The 19,990-nt window shown below is 36.8% G+C and overlaps 1 protein-coding gene across 5 annotated transcripts in view; it reads right to left on the bottom strand.

Annotated features, from left to right (window-relative positions):
* Positions 1–19,981, bottom strand: part of PIBF1 (progesterone immunomodulatory binding factor 1) — a 129,981-nt gene extending 110,000 nt beyond the window's left edge. For 3 of the 5 annotated variants that reach the window (XR_013925854.1, XM_080374404.1, XM_080374407.1), the window contains exons 1-6: positions 19,870–19,981; positions 18,657–18,972; positions 17,677–17,777; positions 15,698–15,896; positions 9,586–9,705; positions 178–311 (exon numbers count right to left, since the gene is read on the bottom strand). Coding sequence is in view for 4 of the 5 variants with exons in the window: in XM_080374404.1 (XP_080230530.1) it covers positions 178–311; positions 9,586–9,705; positions 15,698–15,896; positions 17,677–17,777; positions 18,657–18,908 (806 nt within the window). In the remaining variant the exon portion in view is untranslated. Of the gene's footprint in view, positions 1–177; positions 312–9,585; positions 9,706–15,697; positions 15,897–17,676; positions 17,778–18,656; positions 19,488–19,869 lie in introns of those variants that run through there. The other 2 variants (XM_080374406.1, XM_080374405.1) reach the window with 2 other exon arrangements.
* Between the last annotated feature and the right edge of the window lie 9 nt (positions 19,982–19,990).

The raw sequence follows: 19,990 nt of genomic DNA, 5'->3' as shown, positions 1-19,990 counted from the left end.
TTCATCTTATGACTGCAATATACTACAGGAGATAATTGAGCCATTAGTGGATTAAGGTAAGGAAAAATATCTGTGGTGCGCAGAAGCTAAAAATCAAATTAAAAAGTCAATCAAGGTTGAAGTTTATCTATTAACATTTGTATGTTGGTAGAACACTTGAATTACAGAGATACATACCATTTTACTTTATCATAGTTCTCTTGTCTGTAATCACCTTGTTGAATCATCTGCTTGGTATCAGCCAGCTCCAGTGTTAAACGCTGGCATCTAACTTCAAGCTCTGACCGATTCCTCCTCTCATCTTCATAGCTCTAGAAGGCAAGACATTTTCACATGATCACATCTATAGTGATATTTACTTAAAGCAATCACCAACTAAGTTTTGTGAAGACTTCTTATGAATATTGAAGTGGTAGTATTTTCATTTGTCTCAGTATTTGGAAATCTAGCACACATCACCAAATAACCAGCTATACTGATACTCAACTTATTTTTATCTTATTCTAAATAGTTGATTAATGTAGCTATTTTTTTATAACACATTTGTCCATTAGCACAACTTCCAAGACCAATAACCCTCATATAGATAGCCAGTGGTCTACAATCCTATAGTAGGAGCACAAAAGTCAACACCACCTTTACAACATTTTCTAACAAGATTCTTTATGAAGATATTTGCTGGTCCATTTGAAATGAAGAAATAGTATTGGTTGTTCAGAGAGTGTGGCAACTTCCGTCATTATATGAAAAATTGCAGCCAGTTACTCTCAAATCATATCTAGTAACTTACGTTTGCTGAAGCATATCATCCAAAGCTTTGGTGGAGTAAGTTTAAAAAAAAAAAAAAAAAAAAAAAAAGGAAAGAAAAAAAAAGGTGCTTATTTAATGGTCTAGCAGCATTAATTTTCATTTTCCCTCCTCATATACTTTGAGAGATTCCTAAGAAAACAGCAGACTTTTGTACCTTAATCCCCAATCTAGAAACCATTTCTCAGATTTTTCTACAAAGTAGGTATTTATTTTTACAAACCTACCTTACTTGCTTGTCTTAAATGCTACTAAGTACTACTAAGTAATTTCCTTCCAAAAAAACTCCCTAAAAATAATGCCTCACCCACCTATACTACGGAAAAATGATGGAGAGCAAAACCAGTTGCTTGTTAAAAATTTGAGAATACCTCCTAGACATCTAAATTTTTTCTGTATTCTGGTTCTCAGAATACTGCAGAGTTCTGGGTTTTTTTCTGCTATGGCTGATACATGGCAAGTTCAATAATAGATGCTTGAAAAACAAGAATTCCATCTGGTTATACTGAATGGACATTACAGTATTATTCATTGAAGGTGAACACTCCCTTAAGGTGTGACTACTGAACTAACCATTTAGCCACTGCAAATTAAATTTATTTTGCAGTGAGGGACATCGTGTGAGTGCATAATTTTTCAAAATAACTGAAATCCATGCTTTATACAGTTTAAGAGAGGATAATAACTGTGTCTAGCTTGTTTTTAATAGACAAGAAAAGTTTAGGACAACAGCATATATGGAGTGGATGACGTCTAAATACAGCTTCCTAGAAGGAATGAACACAAGGATAACAATCTAGGACAGAGACAGAAAGACACAAAGAACACTTATCAAACTCATAGGCACTATAAACTGAAAGACTGACAGAAACAGTCTTGAAAAAACACACCTAAATTCTTGTAACACACCACAGAAAAGCTCCCCAAGCTACTAAACACACTGCAACTATTCTGTTGATAAATAAGAAATTTTTGGTTTCTATTTCACACATTTAGTAATTTTTACTTCCACTAAAATCACATTAGATCACAATCACAAAATCAACACTGACAAAGTTTTCATGAGGATTTTGGATGGTATATAATTAAGAACACATCTTCTAAAGACATGATTGTTATTCATCCTAACATACTGGTATGCATGGGTTATTTTTATGCTTACCCTGATTAATTGATATACATTAGGCAAATTAACACTATAGAACACTTTCTTCTTTAATTATCATGCCATCATTTATAAAGATGGCATTACCATAATGGTAAAGCCTCTGTCAGATGTTTTTAAAAGGTGTTATCTACAAGTTAGCTAGAGTTTCAAATATGTAATATACAGGTGCAGATACCCTGTTATACAGTGCAAACATGACGTATGTTGCAATAGGAAATGGTGGTAAGGGCACTTAAATTTTAAGTGCAAATTGAAAGATGGAGTTTGGGTACAACTCCTCTGTTGGATATCCTGTGCCATTCTGCTGCTAACACCACACTGGAATTCATACGCCCTTCACAAAGTGGGCTATTGAGCTCCTACAGTATTACACATTTAGCAGCTAGAAGGCAACTACCAAAACTATAAAATTAAATTGGTTAACCTCTGGACAAAATTGCCATAAAGAGCTCTAAAGCACCAATTAACAGAACAGTTAAAATATCTACAAAATCAGTTCTTTCTGATACCTGATACCTAAACCAGGTATTGAATTTCATTTAACAGATCAGCTGTTAATGTCACATTAATGGCATGCAACAATATGAAAACTCCAGGAAAGGGGAGGGAAGATAAATTCTACTTTTGAAAAGTGATACTAACACATACCTAAAGCATCAAACTGTTAAACAGATAGTTAAAGAAATGAGGTTTATTTTGTTTGGTTTGGTTTTTAAAGATTTACTATAATTCTTGAAGAATACTAATTCTACTGCATAGGTCACAGTTTTCCAACTACCTAATCTTTTAGGTGCCAAAGTCGTATTTTAATCACGGGAAGAAATGTGACAAGGCAAGCTAATAAACAATCTATAGGCTAACATGCAAAAAGCCCTATATGCTATACATATCTCCAGTTAGCAGATACACAAGCTTCTAGACTTATATAAGCAATACATCTTAAAGACATACAATCAAGCTGCCTGTGCTCAGGAAGAATAAGCCATGCTTTACATGGGATGAAGTTAATTTAGTTTGTAACAATGTCCATATAGCCTGACTTGATTTTAAGATCTCTATAATGGAACAACTTTATCTTTCAATTTATTTCCAAGAGATAGCTTGGAAGTCCTGATAAACAGCTTTGTCCTGCTGAAGCAAAAAGGGGGTCTTTAAAAGGATCAAGATTCAGAGCACCTTCAAGGATGTGAATGAGGTCCTGAAAATAACACCAACAAATAAAAATAACTTAAGTAAGCCCACAGACCTTAAAAAAATTAAAGGACAAACAGTGCTTCCTCACATGGAATGTGATTGCAATGATCTTGCCAACACTGCAGGGCTTTTCTTCAGCTTCTTACTAATTTTTGCTACTGCAGAGTAGCAACTCAGACAGATGAGGTGGTTAAACAAACCTGTCCTGTGCAAGATGGGTAGGTAAACATTGCCTAAAGAAATTGTTAACAGAGCTGTCCAAGAGACCCAGTATTAACCTGCACAGGTGGTTTCTACAGAGATGTAAACCAGTCCTTACAAGAAGTGCTTCCATTTGGTTTTACAAACACTGTCAACAGATGTTTCAAGCAAGAAGATTCTGAACTTGCCTGATCTGCACCACTTTAAACCCAAACTGGTAGAGAAACTAAAAATCTAATGACAGACCTCAGTTTTATGATATTAAGCTTCACTGTCATCCTCCATCTGGAATTAATAGCAGCTTATAGGTGTTCATTTCAGTGACTGCTATCTAAATTTCAAGTACAAAAATTGGGTGACATACTTTTTGAATGAAGTTAGTGACATAAAATACATGGTAGGGATTAGATGATCTTTCAAAAAGCCTTTGGGGATAAGAAGATAAACAACAGAAATGCAGGGAAAAGATTAATCAGCCAATCGACCAGAAGTAGCATGACTTCTTCACACTGTATACAGACAAGCCTGTGGAAGATAGTGATCCTGCTTTTAAAAAGATTATTTAAAAAGAACTTCATCTGTGAAACGTCATTTACACAAGCCAGCACTTTCTTTTCATATCCTAAGGTATCTAAAGCCCCTAAGCAAATGTAAAGCTACCATACTTTTGTGATGTGAAAACCAATTCCCCCAAGTTATTTGTATGAAGTGCTGCTACTTAGTAAAGTGACATTTTTCTTAATCTGTTTACATGGTATGCATTCAAAAATTATTAGTCAATACATTATTTGAATACTACTGCCCAAATATTAGGAAGAAGTTATGCATAACTGGATGAGTAAGACATCTCTTCTAATATTTTTATATGAAATTGGTAATCTCTCACGGACATTATCTGCCACTAAAAATTACAAACAAAAATGCTGAGCTACTTCCAAAATAGGAAAGCTCTGCAAGTAAGGTAGGAAAGAAAAGCTTTGGCATAAGTGCCTCTATTGCAAAAGAAAGTAGGGTGAATAAAAAGCTTTTTCTCTCTGGTTCTGAGCTGACTAGATCCTTCACAGTGAAATGTTCTCAGATGAAAAGGATACTTGAGATCATTGCATTAGAGACTAGCCATTTGGTACTTCTGAACAACAACTAGCAGTCTATACAAACCATAGCTATATATCAAAAGAGGTAGAAAGACACTGGATGGAAAAGGGAACTCTCATAGATACATGTTTTCTTGAGTCTGGCAAATGTTAAACTGCTGCCCCAAGCTAACAGCTATTGGTAGAACAGTTTTCTTTGCAGCTTTTTTTCATGAACAAGATAAATATTAATAATAAGGAAGGAAAGAAGGCATCTAAGACTGAGGCCTTATCTGTCCTTTCTAGAGACATGAAGTCCAAGTAATCAAAGCACTTCTTGAAAGAACTGGGGGCAGGGGAAGGGTTCCAGAGTGCAGTCTTTAATTACAGATGTGCAAACTTCAAAAGAAATCTTAAGGAACACAGTCCTTCTGGAGTAGCAACAGTAGCCTCAATTTTACAACATTCAGATACATCTAATGCCAAGTGATCCTTTCAGTGCAATAGCTTAGTTCATTCTTTGAAGACTATAGAAATGTTTTTCCTCCAGCTGGGAAATATTATCATAGAGAAAATTGTTAGGTATGTCTAGCAAAGCCTGACAGCTACTAATCCCAATTCGGAGATGAGGTATTAGAAGAGATCTTTGTCCTACATAGATCCAGCTTTGTCTTTAGGCTAACCATAACTTTTAGATAACTGTCATACTATAAATTTGATTGCAAGTCCTGAAGGCTACTCACAAAAAAAAAAAAAAAAAATAAAGGAAGCCCTGATAAAACTGTATCAAGACCAAATGCCAGAAAAACATTGCCAAGAAACTCACAGCCAGAAGAAGAAAGCAATATTTAATCATCTAGAGCTACAAAGAGGGGCAGATTTTTCTTCTGACTCTCTCTCGGCCTTGAGAGAAACACACGAGTAGTATATTACATCTGTTTGAGGGAAGATTCTAACCACTTTGGAAGCAAGTAACTCTGAAAATAGTATACTGATGTTCAGCATGGGAACACACACATCAAAAGTTGGGTTTGTTTCTGGGAACCTCCTGGTAATACAACACTATAGCTGGACTTTTTTCTGTATCTGTACCTCCAAAGGTGATGGTGCCAACATTATTTGTACTTTGTTACTGAGCACTGTAAAAGGAGGTGTACTGTGCATTTGGTAGCAGATGTGCCAGCAGTGCAGTACAAGAATATTCCTTTTAAGAGTTCCACTGCCTGCACCCCACCCCCTCCACACCCCACCCCCCCCCCCCCCCAGGGTTGCTGCTGCACCTAGAATCAGAGGAACCATGCTGGTCTAAATCACAGATGCAACAATTGTGTGCAGAGAGCCTTTAACTTAGCGGTAGTACTGCAGAACCACTTTACTGACTACTTTAAAAACAGAAAGCGGTGACAAAGATCTTTTGACAGTAGCTGTGTTTATCAGATGATATTCCAGTGCTAGAAATCTGTCCTCACACACTGTTCTCTGCTACCAGTAGTCAGAAGCAGCTCCCCACTCTTACTGGGTCTGTGTTACAGATTCAGCAGACTGATTAAGTGCTAACTCAGAGCAGCAACAGACCATCAAGAAGACAACTCTGTTAGAAAGTTGTAGAGTTTTAGTAATCTTACTCCTCAGCTTACTAAGAATTACATGAGTGCTAACAGAGGCTGATAAGATACTTTGGACCTTCTGCCCCTTCTGACCTAACAAAATATATTTTCATATACCTAAAGTACAAATACAGATGACAAACATTTTAAACATGTCTTTTATTCCCTGAAGTCAGAAATAAGTTTTCCTAATACAAATTAACGAATTGCCTAAAGAACATGTAGATTTGTCAAATCTTAGAAAATTAGTTTCTACAAGGCTACACTGACAATTCAATTTTTACAGAATCAAGCTTCCTAGTTGGTACAGCTGGATGCTTATAAACTCAGATGCCTGACAGACCACAGTACCAGGCCACTGCACTCACTTTTGTGCCAGGCTTGAGCTGTTGTGTCAAAAATGAGTTTTGTTTGTCTTCTGTTTTGTGTCTCCTGTATTCCCACCCACCCACCCCGCAAAAAACCCAAACCCAACACTCGAAAAACCACCCAAAAACCCCAAACAAACAAAAAAGTAAAATATGGCAGCATGTAGCTAGAAAAAGATTTAGCAGGTTTGGGGGCTCATCATAATAGCATTCAGAGAATAGAACTCTGCTGCTTTGCTTTCTCACAAAACAGTACATAAAGGCACAAGAGCAGAGAAAACCAAATAATCTAAGTGTCTCACATTCACACTCCAGAACAAGAACAGTAAAATCAGAGATCATTTCCTTTGACCAAATTAAAGGACTACAGCCATCTGGACACAAAATAACATAGCTGATGTTAGGCAATGGTTGTCTTTATCTGATGAATTAATTTCACATTTAAATTTTCCCAGAGTTGGCTTAACATTATTAGACAAGTTTGGATATTCCTTTAAAATTTTAAAATTCTTTGTTGGCTAGACAGACTTTCTTATGAGTCTATACTCAATTCTCTCATATTTCTCATGACTTTATTTCTTGGTGAATATCTGCACATATAAAACTTACTCAAACCTTTTCTGTCAGCCATGAACAGCCAGAAAAGCCAACAAAATCCTCCTTCCCCAAGCCATCAGTAGTTAATAGAAAGATTTTGGCTAAGCATATATTTTAGTTCCTTTCCATGTTCTACAAAGAGGAGAAAAAAAAACATGTTGAAACTCATTAGGAAGGGCTTTAATTATCTGCAATACTAGAAAAAAGGAATGATTATTTAGGAAGTGGTTTGCTCTTTACGGAGGGAAGGAGAGGGAAAAAAAAAAAAAAAAAAGTCTTAACTTCAGTGATGACTGTATTTCAAATGTTTGTATTAGTAGTTTCCTAAATAAGTTTCAAACCCAGAACAGCTACTTTGTTGATAAACTATGCAGAAAACAGAAATACTACAACTGTTGGAGAAAACTTGACATTTAAGGAATACTGGATGGGAAACCAGAAGAAGGATTTTAAGAATGTAAGTCACTTAATAACAGGCAAGAAACTTCAGCAACTATGTTTCATGTAGCTGGAAATAAAGAAATATTGGAATACCACAAAAACAGTAAAAGACGACTATAATAAGTAAAGACTCTGAATGAAACTGCTTTATTTCCTACTGATAAATTTACTTGCAATAAGGCTTGACCTTATTGAAGGAGCACAAACAAATAAGTTACGCCAACAGTAAACCTTGAAACCACTTCTTTGTAAACTGCGAGAGATGTGAATTGTTGTTAGCTTTGGTCTACAAAGTACATTAGAGATTCTCAAGTACCCTCATGTATTGATGATGCTCCTCTTACTATCTGAACCAACCTGAGGTACCTTGTTACAGTGACACTCAAGTCACTAGGTCAAATCTGAACTTGCCAGAAGCAAAATACAGAGACTTTTAAGTCTCTCCATACATAAAATACCTCATACCAGGTCACATTTCATTAAATACCCAAAACACGTCATCACTGTGCATAACACATAGAATGAAGACTCAGGTTTGGGGTTTATTTTTACACATGGAAGAACTGTAGTAAGTGATCTTATCTGAAACCTGAGAATCCTAAGGAATAATTTTTATTAAACCTTTCTTCTTGTATATTTCAACATCTAGATCTCTTTCCTGTATTTTTTTTAAAACAAGGTATTAATTCTCACTAGTTGTCTCTCACTTTAAGCATGATTACACAGAGTATCAGCATTCAAAGAATCACCTCAGTTCAGCACAAGCAACATTCTAGTGGTTTCCCGTCAGCATCAAGAGAAAAAGCACAGTAAACGTCAAACTTTGAAAAAATAAATGAGTGGGATAGGTGGATACTGCCACCATGTGGTACATAAAGGGCAAAAGTAGAAGTTTCTATATTGAGGAAAGGTCAACATACCAAGAAATCTTTCTCGCACAACTTTAATTATCATCTACGATCCCATGAAATTGCTTCAGCAAAAATTAACACAGATGTCAGTCAAATCTTAGAAGGCTGAAATCCTCCTATAGAATTTTATTAAATCAGAGCACATTAAAAGTACAATGAAGAAAAATGCTCATGTAAATCAGAGTTAACAGGATTGATTTAATTTCAATTATGACCAAAGATGCTGACACAAAATGATGCTGAAGCACATAAATGCACAGATTTTATTGACTAATTTTTCTAATTCAATCAAAAAGAGAAATGAAACTAATATGAATTTCACAAGATAATCCCGTATAATGAGTATCTCTTTACACCCGATTACTCTGTAAGTTAATTTCAAGGAAAAAAAGGTAGTAACTGAAGAATAATTTCAGTAGCAGTAAAATGACAGTGGCATTTAAGCCCCGCTACCCATGACTTAGATAAATATACTATGGATAACTGAAACAGTCTTATCAGAACTTCAGATTTATGTGGAATTAAGCTAAAATATATATCTTCCTAGCTGTATGCATACTGAGGATACTATAAATATTTGTAAATACCTTAAAACCAACACTCCTTATACTGTTTTATCTGTTTTACTCTTTGAAAATAAAAATTAAATGTATTTGGATAATTTGTTTCTCTTACTTCTGGCATTTATACCTTACCTGAAATCAAATTATCTTTTCCTTTAGTATAGAAATAAACAGGGAAATTCAAATATAAAAGCTGATAAGCATAACAAAGATGATGCAACTCCAAGGAATTCTTAAAAAAATGCATTTTTATATCATTCAAACAAAAGGTGAGGCAAATTACTACAAAGACATCAGCATCTCAAACACTATACACTGAACTGTCATAGCGTCTTCAACTACTGGTGGACTGATGTCCTGTCTCAGCTTCCCTGCCTTGAACCTTGCCCTCAGAAAGCACAACATAGCTGGTAAGAGTGTATCCTGAACAGTCTCATGACTGAACATCTTGCAGGGTAGCTGTAACGTAGAATTAGACATTATGCAAGGACAAAGGACACACGTAGCATGTTTCCCCTTTCTCTTCCTCCCTTCCTCCCCCACTAACTTTTTTTACTGCAAAAAAACTTTCATATCTTAAATATGTGGACAATGAGCTTTTTGCAATATATATTTTTACACAGTCTCTTAATCGAGACAATTAAGGTGCACAGACCTCTGTCAGACACTTCAGCTGGGATTTGTACCCACTTAGTTCTTCTGTTAGGCTCTTCTTTTTCATCTGTAGATCACTTAGCTCCTTTCTTAAGGCATGGACCACTTCATAGAATCGTATCTAGAAGAACAAGATTTCAAATTTGAGACCAGCAAAATTGCAACCACAAAACTACAATCCCCAAACCAAACCAATTCAATAGTTTATGGTATTAATTCACCAAATGATTTCTAGTGCATACCAGTAATATGGCTGGGGTTGGAGAAATGTTATAGCAAAGACAGTGTATTTCTTCAGCCTTTCACAGCAGCAGCAAAGAAATCACCAATTTACATTTGGCACTGAATTACAAAAGATGAATAAAGGTCAAGATACACATTTCTGTTCAGCTAAAGCAGCTCCCAGTCAGCTGCCCAACTGAAAAAATACAGCTGCTAATGAACCACTTACTTGTGCTAACTCTAGAACCTATTTGATTAACAGTGTAAAAAAGGGAAAAAAAGGTGTATTTAGCAATAAACCAGCTTAACCTGCTAACTTTCCCCAAGCTGATACACGTTTTTATGGATTCTGTAGAAATGGAAAGAGATTAGTTTTGTTTTCTGCCAGTTCAGTGTGCTGAATCTGCACCAAGAAAAATGCAAGAGCAAGCACAGGAAGTGGGAACAGCCCATAACCAGGAAGACCCATGACACTGCCTCCCCCTGCCCCTGCTTTCGGAAGTAACATTTTGCAATAAGGATTTGGCTGCATCATGCAATTAAGCCTCTGAAGGACTCTACACCACTACATTCAAATGGGGGGGGGGTGTTGGGGGTGTTGGGGGGAGGAGAAGAAAGCCTTGTAAAAGTCTTTTAAAAAACATTCTATAACACATACTCCAGTCATAAGCATAGTCTCAGACAAGTAAGTCTCAGGTGCATAAAACTCTTCCAGAACATTTCTACTGAAACAGAAAAAAATACTAGAAAACACAGCAATAAAACCACAAAGTCAGTAGTAAAAAAAACAAGGGGAGACAAGGAAGAAAGAACGTTTTTGATATACACCCACACACACGTACACAGAGGCTGTTGCTCCCAGATTAACTTGATACCTTCAAATGTTTGTTTTGGGGGATGAAAATAAAATAATAGATAATTAAGTGTTATTTTCATGCAAAAGCTACTCCACACCCCCTATCACTAATGCTTTGATACATGATTAAAGAAGAAATACAAGCAAGAAAGCACAGGTGAAGTAAGCATCCAAGAGCAAGCTGTGCTACACTTCCATGCAGAAGGAAGACAGGTCTCTTTTGGTAGCTGTAAATAGCAGAAGACAAAAGAAAAGTTCCAGGTATAGTTCATGTAATTGATAGCATACAATTCTAAAAAACACAGAAACCATGGAAATTTGTGATGTAAACATAGGTGTAATTTGCTTTATACAATAAAGCAAGTGTGCAACATGACTGGAAGATAAGTAGTAAGGCAGAGAAGTGAAATTTTCTAAAGTGATGGTGGTTTTTTTGGTTTTGTTTTCAAGTTTTTCCAAATAGTGTGCTTGTTGAAAGTTACAGTTGTTTGAATTTGTTGTACTCAGCAAGAGAGCTCGACTTTTCACCCTTACCTTTAGATCCAAAACAAACATAAGCTAAAATAAGACATGCTATAAATTTAAAGTTATTTTTTATTGAAAAAAAAATGCAAACTTTCACAAAATATAGTTGCTATTTTATTTTTTCTTAATGGTAACAAGGGATTCTCAATTTGCTATGTCTAAGTTTACAGAGAAAATGAATAAGATTAAGGATGGTTTTTAAAACTACAATTCAATTAAACCCAAAACAAGGTATAATTTTTTGTTCATGTTCTGAAAATTCCAAATGCCAAATTGAACCATCAGATGCTATAACTAAAACTATAAATTGTCTTTCTATTTGGGAAGTGAACTAACTGCATATTATTGCCTTATTTTACTGCTTCATTACTATTTTTTTTCTTGCAGTATTCTATTCCTTTAATATTTAAGTATTTTTTTCACATCCACCTGTAAAATCACATTGCTTCTAATGGGTTTGCATGAAATCAAGCAGTGAAGTTAGCTTTGTGGTTTCTTTCTAACTTCTGAACTACAACAGGCTTCAACTACTTCCTTAGGAAAAAAAAATTAGAAATATGCATGTATAGCAGTGAATAAGTACAATTTTATTTTCTTAACTACAGCTTTTGCTGACTACAGTTTTCATCTATCTTTAAGAATCTTTAAGAACTTGTCTGATTACATCTGTACTTCAATCAAATCCTCTTTTTTCCCCAAAAAAGTGCTTACAAAATTTTAATATTTTTTTTCTTAAAAAATAACCTTGATTGTCACTAATTGGAAAACATTTAAAGCACTGTGGTTTGGTTTTTTTTTTTTTAAACCAAACCTAGCTTTTCACTTAAGTTATTGTATTTTTACCATGATTTCCCTTGGAGACCTAACATGTCATTATGCCACATTTACTTCCCAAACCACAATGACCTCAAAACAGATTACCCAGTATCAAACAAAGATGACATGGGATACAGGTATCAAGGATAAGTGTATCTGCACAGCCTTCCCAAGAAAAGATCAATCCATAGTAATAAAGTGCAAATGAATGCAGCAGATGAGAGGAAGGTTGTAGCAGCAGTTCAACTGTTGCTGTTATTTAGCTTGCTTGATGGTCAATAAACATTCATGTAACTCAGCAGTCAAAGCACACATTGCCTCTTGACAAGTCAATAGAGCAGAAACAAAAATTACTGTACCAGGATTTCAGAAACAACTGTATATCTTAAGAACTACGAATTTATACAGATGTGCTGTAAAGGAAAAAGTTACCACTTTTAGACAATTAAAAAAACCCCAAACTCCTAGCATGTGTTTGCCACTTTTAATGGAAAACTAGAGTTAAGCTAAAAATGTATGGGTGCAGAGGATGAGAAAGTTGGCTTCTGTTAAATGAAGTTATGTGAAACTACTTGCATCAGTTAACTACCTTCTTAAACAAAAAAACCCTATGCTGTTGTTAGCAAAATGATGCAACTAAAAGATATTGCTATTAAAATCAGATCAAACAGAATTTGCAGGTAACATTTTTAAACAACATTTTACAAAGGACTACAGAAGCAGCTCACTCTACCGAACACATGAAGTGACCCAGCTGCCAAGCATCAGTTCAGCAACCTGAAGTGCTTTAAAATGTTGCATATACTGTTTCTAAAAAAATCTTTCTTATAAACATTAAAAAAAAATTAAATTTTTACACATAAGTTCAAAACAAAAAAGTCTGATTTTATGAGAAAGATGCTTAAAACATATTTTTAATTTGTCATCATCACTAACATTAAACACCACCTAGTCTTTGCTGTAACATATCACTATTGCACCCCTTTGTGGAAGCACAGTGAAAAACACCTCATTTGTTTTAATTCTAGTATTTTAAACTTGCAATATCTCTATATACAAAATCTGCATTAGGCACTTCCGGCTGTTTGTCCAGTATAACAAGTTTCAAATACAGTGTAAGTATTACATATACATTTATTTCTATCCTGAAGAACTGTAAGGCAGTATTTTATAATTGATGAATAGAGGAAAAAAAAAAAGTGGAAATTTCTTGCTCAAGTCCTCTAAGCAGAACTCTTCCTCACCAAGTAAAATTTTATCCTACTATCAGTAGACTATACTATTAGTCTGCACATAGATCTGGAGCCAGAGATTTTATCTGCCTGAGAAATGCACAATTCCTCCTTATGTAAGCAAAGCAGAAAACAGCATCAGAAAAATAGTTTTTTTCTCTTCAGCATCCTTTTCCTAGCCTTCAGAAACCATTTGGATGCATAGACAAGTTATGCAAAACAGTTAGGTAGCTTCCCAGTATCTGTATCAGCTGCATAACTCAAAGTAATAATAAATGATCGCTAAGCTTAACTGACACTCTCAGGTTCACACTGATCCTGCTGCCAAAAGAAGTTGAGAGAAAGCCGAAAACAGCATCTTACTGCAGTTTACCTTTAGAATGTCTTCTCCAGGAAAAAAAAATATATAAAATTAATTTGGCTAAAAAAGGACTTTATAAGCAAAAAGTGACGTGTAAAGAGGAAAGGGGCATCATTAACCACACAAGTAGTAGAGTTAAGAGTTAATAGACAAAAGCAGCATTTACTGGTTAAACTCAAGAGGGAAAGAAAGGAAGATTAGGGGTAGAAGGTGTTTGTTACTCATATCTCCCACTTCACAACTTTTTTTAGAGCCCCTCTCTCTACCCACAGATACAATCTATACACTCTAATTGTGCTGTGACAGCTTCTCTTAAAGCAGCTGGCAAGGTTACTAACCCCAGGTATCTGTCCTGCCCAGCTACAGTCTTTTTTGTACTGACTGTCAATCAGCTCCTGAAGTTCTGGAGCTTCTTTCAAAACAATTTCAAGCAAGCCGATGTAGACTGCAGTTTGTGTTAAAAATCTGATTTTTGGACCACGGTGGTGAAAGAATCAACAAATCCCTCTCAAATACTTCTGCAGAGGGCAGTGGGTACAGTAGACAGCTAGGGGGTAATAACCTAATAGGCCCCAAGCTAGGTGTTCTTGTTTATTACTCACAGCCTTAAGATCTTCCTAGTACTTTCAAATGTCCAAGTTTTGGAACTTTTAAAAATATGTTCCCCAAGAACATCCTTTAGATAAGAATGGTAAGTTTTACTTCTCTGTACATATCTAGAGCACAGCATACCATGACTTTCATCCAGCAAGAGAACTCACTCATGCAGCATTTATACCTCAACAAATGCACTAGGCTTTTTAACATTACATTATTCACAAACTACCTCTATAGATAAGTACAATACTACTACTTTAGTGAATTAAGCTTTACATGTCTAAATCCTCTTCATTCTCATAACTGAGCCAGAATGCTCTGGCCATGTCCCACAGCCTGTGAAGGCACTGTCTTTATTGCAAACAGAGTACATCCCTGCCCCTCCATCCACCCATAAGCCATAAATAACAAAGCTCTGAAATCAAGAAAATTAGTCTTAATTTATAAGATGCAGTGTATCCCCTGCATTCAGTCAGATAGGAAAGGGCCAAATGGAAAGCATGAGGGAAAGGTACGAGATGTTTGCTAGAGCCATCTCAACTTCTAGTTCTGGCAAGCAGATTTTCAAATTCCTGTTTTCAGCCTGCTGTATTTCATATCATCAACATGTGCCCACCATTTAATTGTAACACTTTATCTGCCTAACCTTCTGAAAATACATCAGCGGTTCTACTCTCCTTAAGACATCAGAGCCTGGGATCAAAATGTTTCCATCTTTACTGGGATCCAGTCACAACAGACTGATCCAGAAGCATATCTGCCTCTGAAGGTCCTTTGTTTCTAGTTGGGGAAGAATAAGAATTCTAGGAGTATTGACTGGCTTTACTATATGCATATCCCTTTAATTCTAAACAAAAGCCATTTACAGCTTGGGGTGGGTTGAACCTGGCCAGCAGCCAAGCACTCATATGGCTGCTGACTCACTCCTGCCTCCAGTGGGAGCAGGACAGAGGACAGTAGGAAGAATCAAAGCAAGAAAATTCAGATGTCAAGTTTTCTCAACAGTTTAATTAGTGAAGGAAAGTGAGAGGTGAACTTTAAAAAAAAAAAAAAGCAAGCCACACAAAGACAATCTCTCACCACCCCTCAGAAGCTGACTGATGCCCAGCCACAGCCAGCCTCTGAGCAATAACCACCTTGGAAGCCACCGTAATAACTCTTCTTTTTCACTGTACCTCCAGTTTATGTTGCTGAGCATGATACTCAATGGTACAGAATATTCCTTGCGCCAACTCAGGTCAGCTGTCCAGCTCTGTCCCCTCTCAGTCTCTTCACCACCTCTAGCTCGCTGGAGGACAGCAGAGGCAGAATAGGGGAAAGAGTAAGCCCTGATGCTGTGCAAGCACTGTCCAGCAATATCCAAAACACTGGTGTGTTACCAACACTGTTTTAGACACAAATCCAAAGCACAGCAAGATTCAGGCTGCTATGAAGAAAGATAACTCATCCCAGCCAGACCCAGGATACAGCTGTATTTTAAACCAACAAAACCCACAATACTCACAGAAACATATTCAGGGATAGAGAGCTGATCTTCAGGAAGAGACTTCAGCTTCTCATAGCAATCATCTGTTAATTCCAAGTCTCTCAAACTACGACGGATATCTCCAGCTCTCTCCCGTAACTGATGATTTGTTTCCTCCAGTTGCTTCTGTCTCAATAAAATAGTTTCCATTTCTTGTTTCATTAGAGCCTGATGTTTTCTTCAAGAAAAATTTGAAAACAGAAGACATTAAGTAGCAGGTAACGCAAGTCACAAACCTTCACAATACCCTGGCAAGGGAGTGAGTTAAGCTCATTTTGTAAAGAAAATTTACAGAGATTAGGTATTTAACACAGAAGCGTATACCACCATGGTTACACAATTGTATCAGACACAGTATATATAAAAAGCCTGAAACTTCAGTCATCAACAATACAAAATTGAATCTAAGAAGTGACAATTAGTCTCCACATATGCTGACTTGAATTTATAAATTAGTCTTAATTTACCAACTAAAAGGTTAAAAACATGAAAAATCAGCATATATTTCCACACAAAACCCAACGAACTAGTAAATCACCAAATAAAGGAATAGTATCTTCATAATTTGTGTACTACCAAGTTTCAGCACACGCTTACAGCTTATTCCACACACAACTCTTCATTTTCTACCCAGAGCAACATACAAAGTTTGGGCCCACAAACACCACTAGACTTAAACAAGCAACCTTAAAACACTATCATTACTATTATCATGAGTGATAAAGTATTTATACACCAAGAGAAACTGAAACATCTTTAAGTGATGTGCAAAGTGTTTTCTTTATTTAAATCAAAGGTGACTGACCTACTTTTTTGGAGGTTTTAGCTGTAACTCTTGAAAACATATTCAAATTAAATGATTCTTCAAAACATGTTAATCCCTACACTATTTAAAAAGTAATATTAAAATACCAGCTAGTACTACAAGGTGATGTCTGCCTCACTGTTAAAAAAGACAAAAGAAAGTCCCAGGTCAGCAAAGCAGTCGTGCAAGGACATACTCTGCACACAGTGTAAGATTCTGTTAAACTGGGACGAAAAGTGCGGTAAAAGACAGACAAGAAAACTAAAGAAAAGACTGGGGAAAGAAAAGTAGTTCAACTTTTTAATGCGTATTAATAACATTTGCACATTGCTACTTTTTTAGTGAGCACTTCTCAGATAACTCAAGTACGGCCAACATAGAAATATTCTGCTCTGGTGCAAATAATCATACAGAATGACAGACATTTTTCTATCAGTCAACTGCTCTTAGTTGAAAGATTTTCTGCAACTAATCTCAGGCCTGGCTTCACATCCCTGAATCTGTTCTAGGCTTACTACAGAATTTGACTTCGAATCAGTCACATCCTGAAAGCTGGTGCATCCTCTATTGTAACATGAGACTATTTAGTAATGCTCTTCCTTCACAGGTGTTAAAACATTTAATTGACAGTGTAATTCTGAGAAACCTGCTAGCAAGTCTATTTTCAGCTGTAGGTTAACTCAAAACACTTCAGAAAAGCAAGATGAAAAGTAAGTTTCTACATCATCAACTGAAAGCATTTCTGACCAATCAGCAATTCTAAATGGAAGTGCTAAACATCATCCCTTTACCCTTCCCATGTCATCCAGGCTGCAGACTTATCAAAAATTCAATTTAAATTGAAGGAAAGTTTGCCCTCTCTGCCTTTTGCTGTTTATGGTTTTAAGTACATTCTTCCTCCCAGTTCCTATTAAATTCTGAATAAAGGTAACAATGAAACCAAAACCACAAATACCAGCCAGTGAGATTTACTTATCTATAAATCAAATATGTAAATCCAATTTTCAGAATGGAAATACTAATATAATCTGCAAAAGAAATCCTATTCTTGCAATTCATAATGATCAGTTCCCATTAATTGTCCATAAATTAATTTGAACTCATATTAACTAAGTTATTAAAGATGAAGTTCTTAGTTTTACTTCCATCATACCTAGCATCTTCTTGCTGTAATGCCAGCTGACTATCCAGTCGTAAAGACAACAGCTGCTTTTGATGGATTGCATCATTAAGCTTCTCTTCTAGCTCTTCAATCTAAATATAAAAAGTTTAAGTATAAAATTAAGAAACGAAGTCATCCTGGTAATTTAAAAAAAATATTTTACAAAAAGAGCAACTTAAAAGAAAAAAGTAGAGGACCCAATGCCCTGGGAAGTGCAATGATTGCCTAACAAGACCTAAATACACTAAGGCTTTGTAAAATATGATGCTGATTTTGGCCTAATGAACTAAAACCAAAACCCACTTATTCTAAAACCGATCTTTCTTTCTCAGCCAAATAGCTACTTGTTCAGTTAATTTCAAACTAGGCTTAACTCAGAGCAGCAAGCCAGTGAAAGTCACAGTTAGCGTACTGTAAGCTGTAAAAGTGGGCTGCACACACACGGCAAAGTTTTTAAACCTTTCTTAGCTTCATGCATCTTAGTGGAAACAGTACACAACAAAATCTTCTATTAGCATGTTGGTATACTGTAGCCACATCTTCATTAACAGAGCATTGAATAGTATTCAGATTACTTTTTCTAGTGTTGCACAAGTTAAGGTTAGAAGCCCTGCTAGGCTGCTTAAATCAGTGATACAATTATTCTTCATTTCTGTAAGAAACCAGGTCTTTTTCCTTTTTTTTTTTTTTAAGAAACAGAAAAACTAATTAGATCCCACTTCATTCATTTCCAAGTATAATGAATTGGACAAGTCAGCCAAGTTTTCCATTTCTTTGTTGCTTCCTCATCTCATTAAAGATAACCACCCAAACAAAACCCAACAAAACAAAGCCTCCTCAAAACAATCCCAAAATTAAGTAGGTGTCTAGCATGTAATTCACAGAAATTCTTTTCACAGATCTTTTTGCCATAAACCAAAACCATCAGAAACAAGAAAAGATCATACAACAAAAGGAACAACACTTCTTACCTTGGTCAAATATTCTACTTTCAAGTTGTCAATCATCAAGTTTTTTTGAGATAATTCTATTTTAAGCAGCTGAAGATTATGGAGCAACTCTTTCCGTTCAATCAGCTGTTTAGTGATTTTAACAGTACCTTCTCTCTCCTCAGAGGAAGAAACATCATCGGTTGGTATTGTGGTTTCTAAGCTAATATCTTCAGACTCCAAAGAGCTAGAAATGTTTACTTTCCTGATTTCCTTAGAGCTTTTACGTGACATTTTCTTCTATCATTTGAAAAACTTCTTAAAGTTATACTTTGAGATGAGTCTCCTGAAGTATCAGCTGCAAGAATCAAAACAACTAAGTGAAAGGCATTATGCCATTATTAAAAATTGATCAGTTAAACAAGACCACTGAGCAACACTTCTCAGCATCACATGAACATTTTTTGTTCACCTGAGAAAAACATTTTGAGAAGCACCAAAGAAGAGAGCTGCCTGAAGACTCTCTTCCTAAATAATTATTAACAAGGTTTTTGACTGCAATAAGCTAAATACCGGTGTGAATCAAGCTTACTAGTAAGATGTCATAGCTAAATCAAGACATACACCTGCCATTCACACTGTCAGAAGAACACACACAGAAGACTTCCCAGACTCATGAGGTACACAGTGTCACAGAACATCCAATAAAGGACATAGTAAGACAGGCTGGAGAAAACTGTAAAGGAATACTTCAATGGCCGCCTTCACTATCTCTGAAGTAGCTCAATTGTTCTTAAAATGTTAACTTACCTGACAGTCACACATACTTTTACAACCGCTTAGGTATAGATACAACTTTTACTTAAGAAATACACGGACTAACGCACGCTGTTCCAAGCCGTACAGGGAAAGGAGAAGCCGCGCAAGGAGTCCAGGCCAGCATCAGCCGGGCTGCCCGGCCACAAAAGGCGCGGAGCCTGCCGAGGGCTAGCTCTCCCGGGCCTCTGTCGCCTCCACAGGGCAGCGCCACCACCCGCTTCCCAGGACAGGGGGACCTTGGAGGGGGAGTGCTGCCCGCCGGACGCCCAGTTCTGCGGAAGGCAGCGGGCAACCGCCACACCGGCAGCAGCCACGGCCAGCGGCGGGGTGCGGGGCAGCGAGGGGGAGCCGGCCCTGGCCCACCGATCCCCGCGCATGCCACAAGAGTAGTGCCCAGCAGCGCGACCGCGGCCCCCGCACCCCGCCAAGCACTTACCTCAGCCGGCGGCCGCGGGCCCGGCGGCACGGGCACCCTTCCGCCTTTCCTCAGGGCGGGGCCGCGCGGCGCCATCACCACGGCGACCGGAGCGCCGCCGCGCGCCGCTTCCCGCCCTCTG

Source organism: Falco punctatus (assembly GCF_963210335.1).
Source record: "Falco punctatus genome assembly, chromosome: 2".
Classification (NCBI taxonomy): Eukaryota; Metazoa; Chordata; class Aves; order Falconiformes; family Falconidae; genus Falco; species Falco punctatus.
The sequence above is the reverse complement of the archived record's forward strand: the minus strand, read 5'-3'. Positions and strand labels throughout refer to the sequence as shown.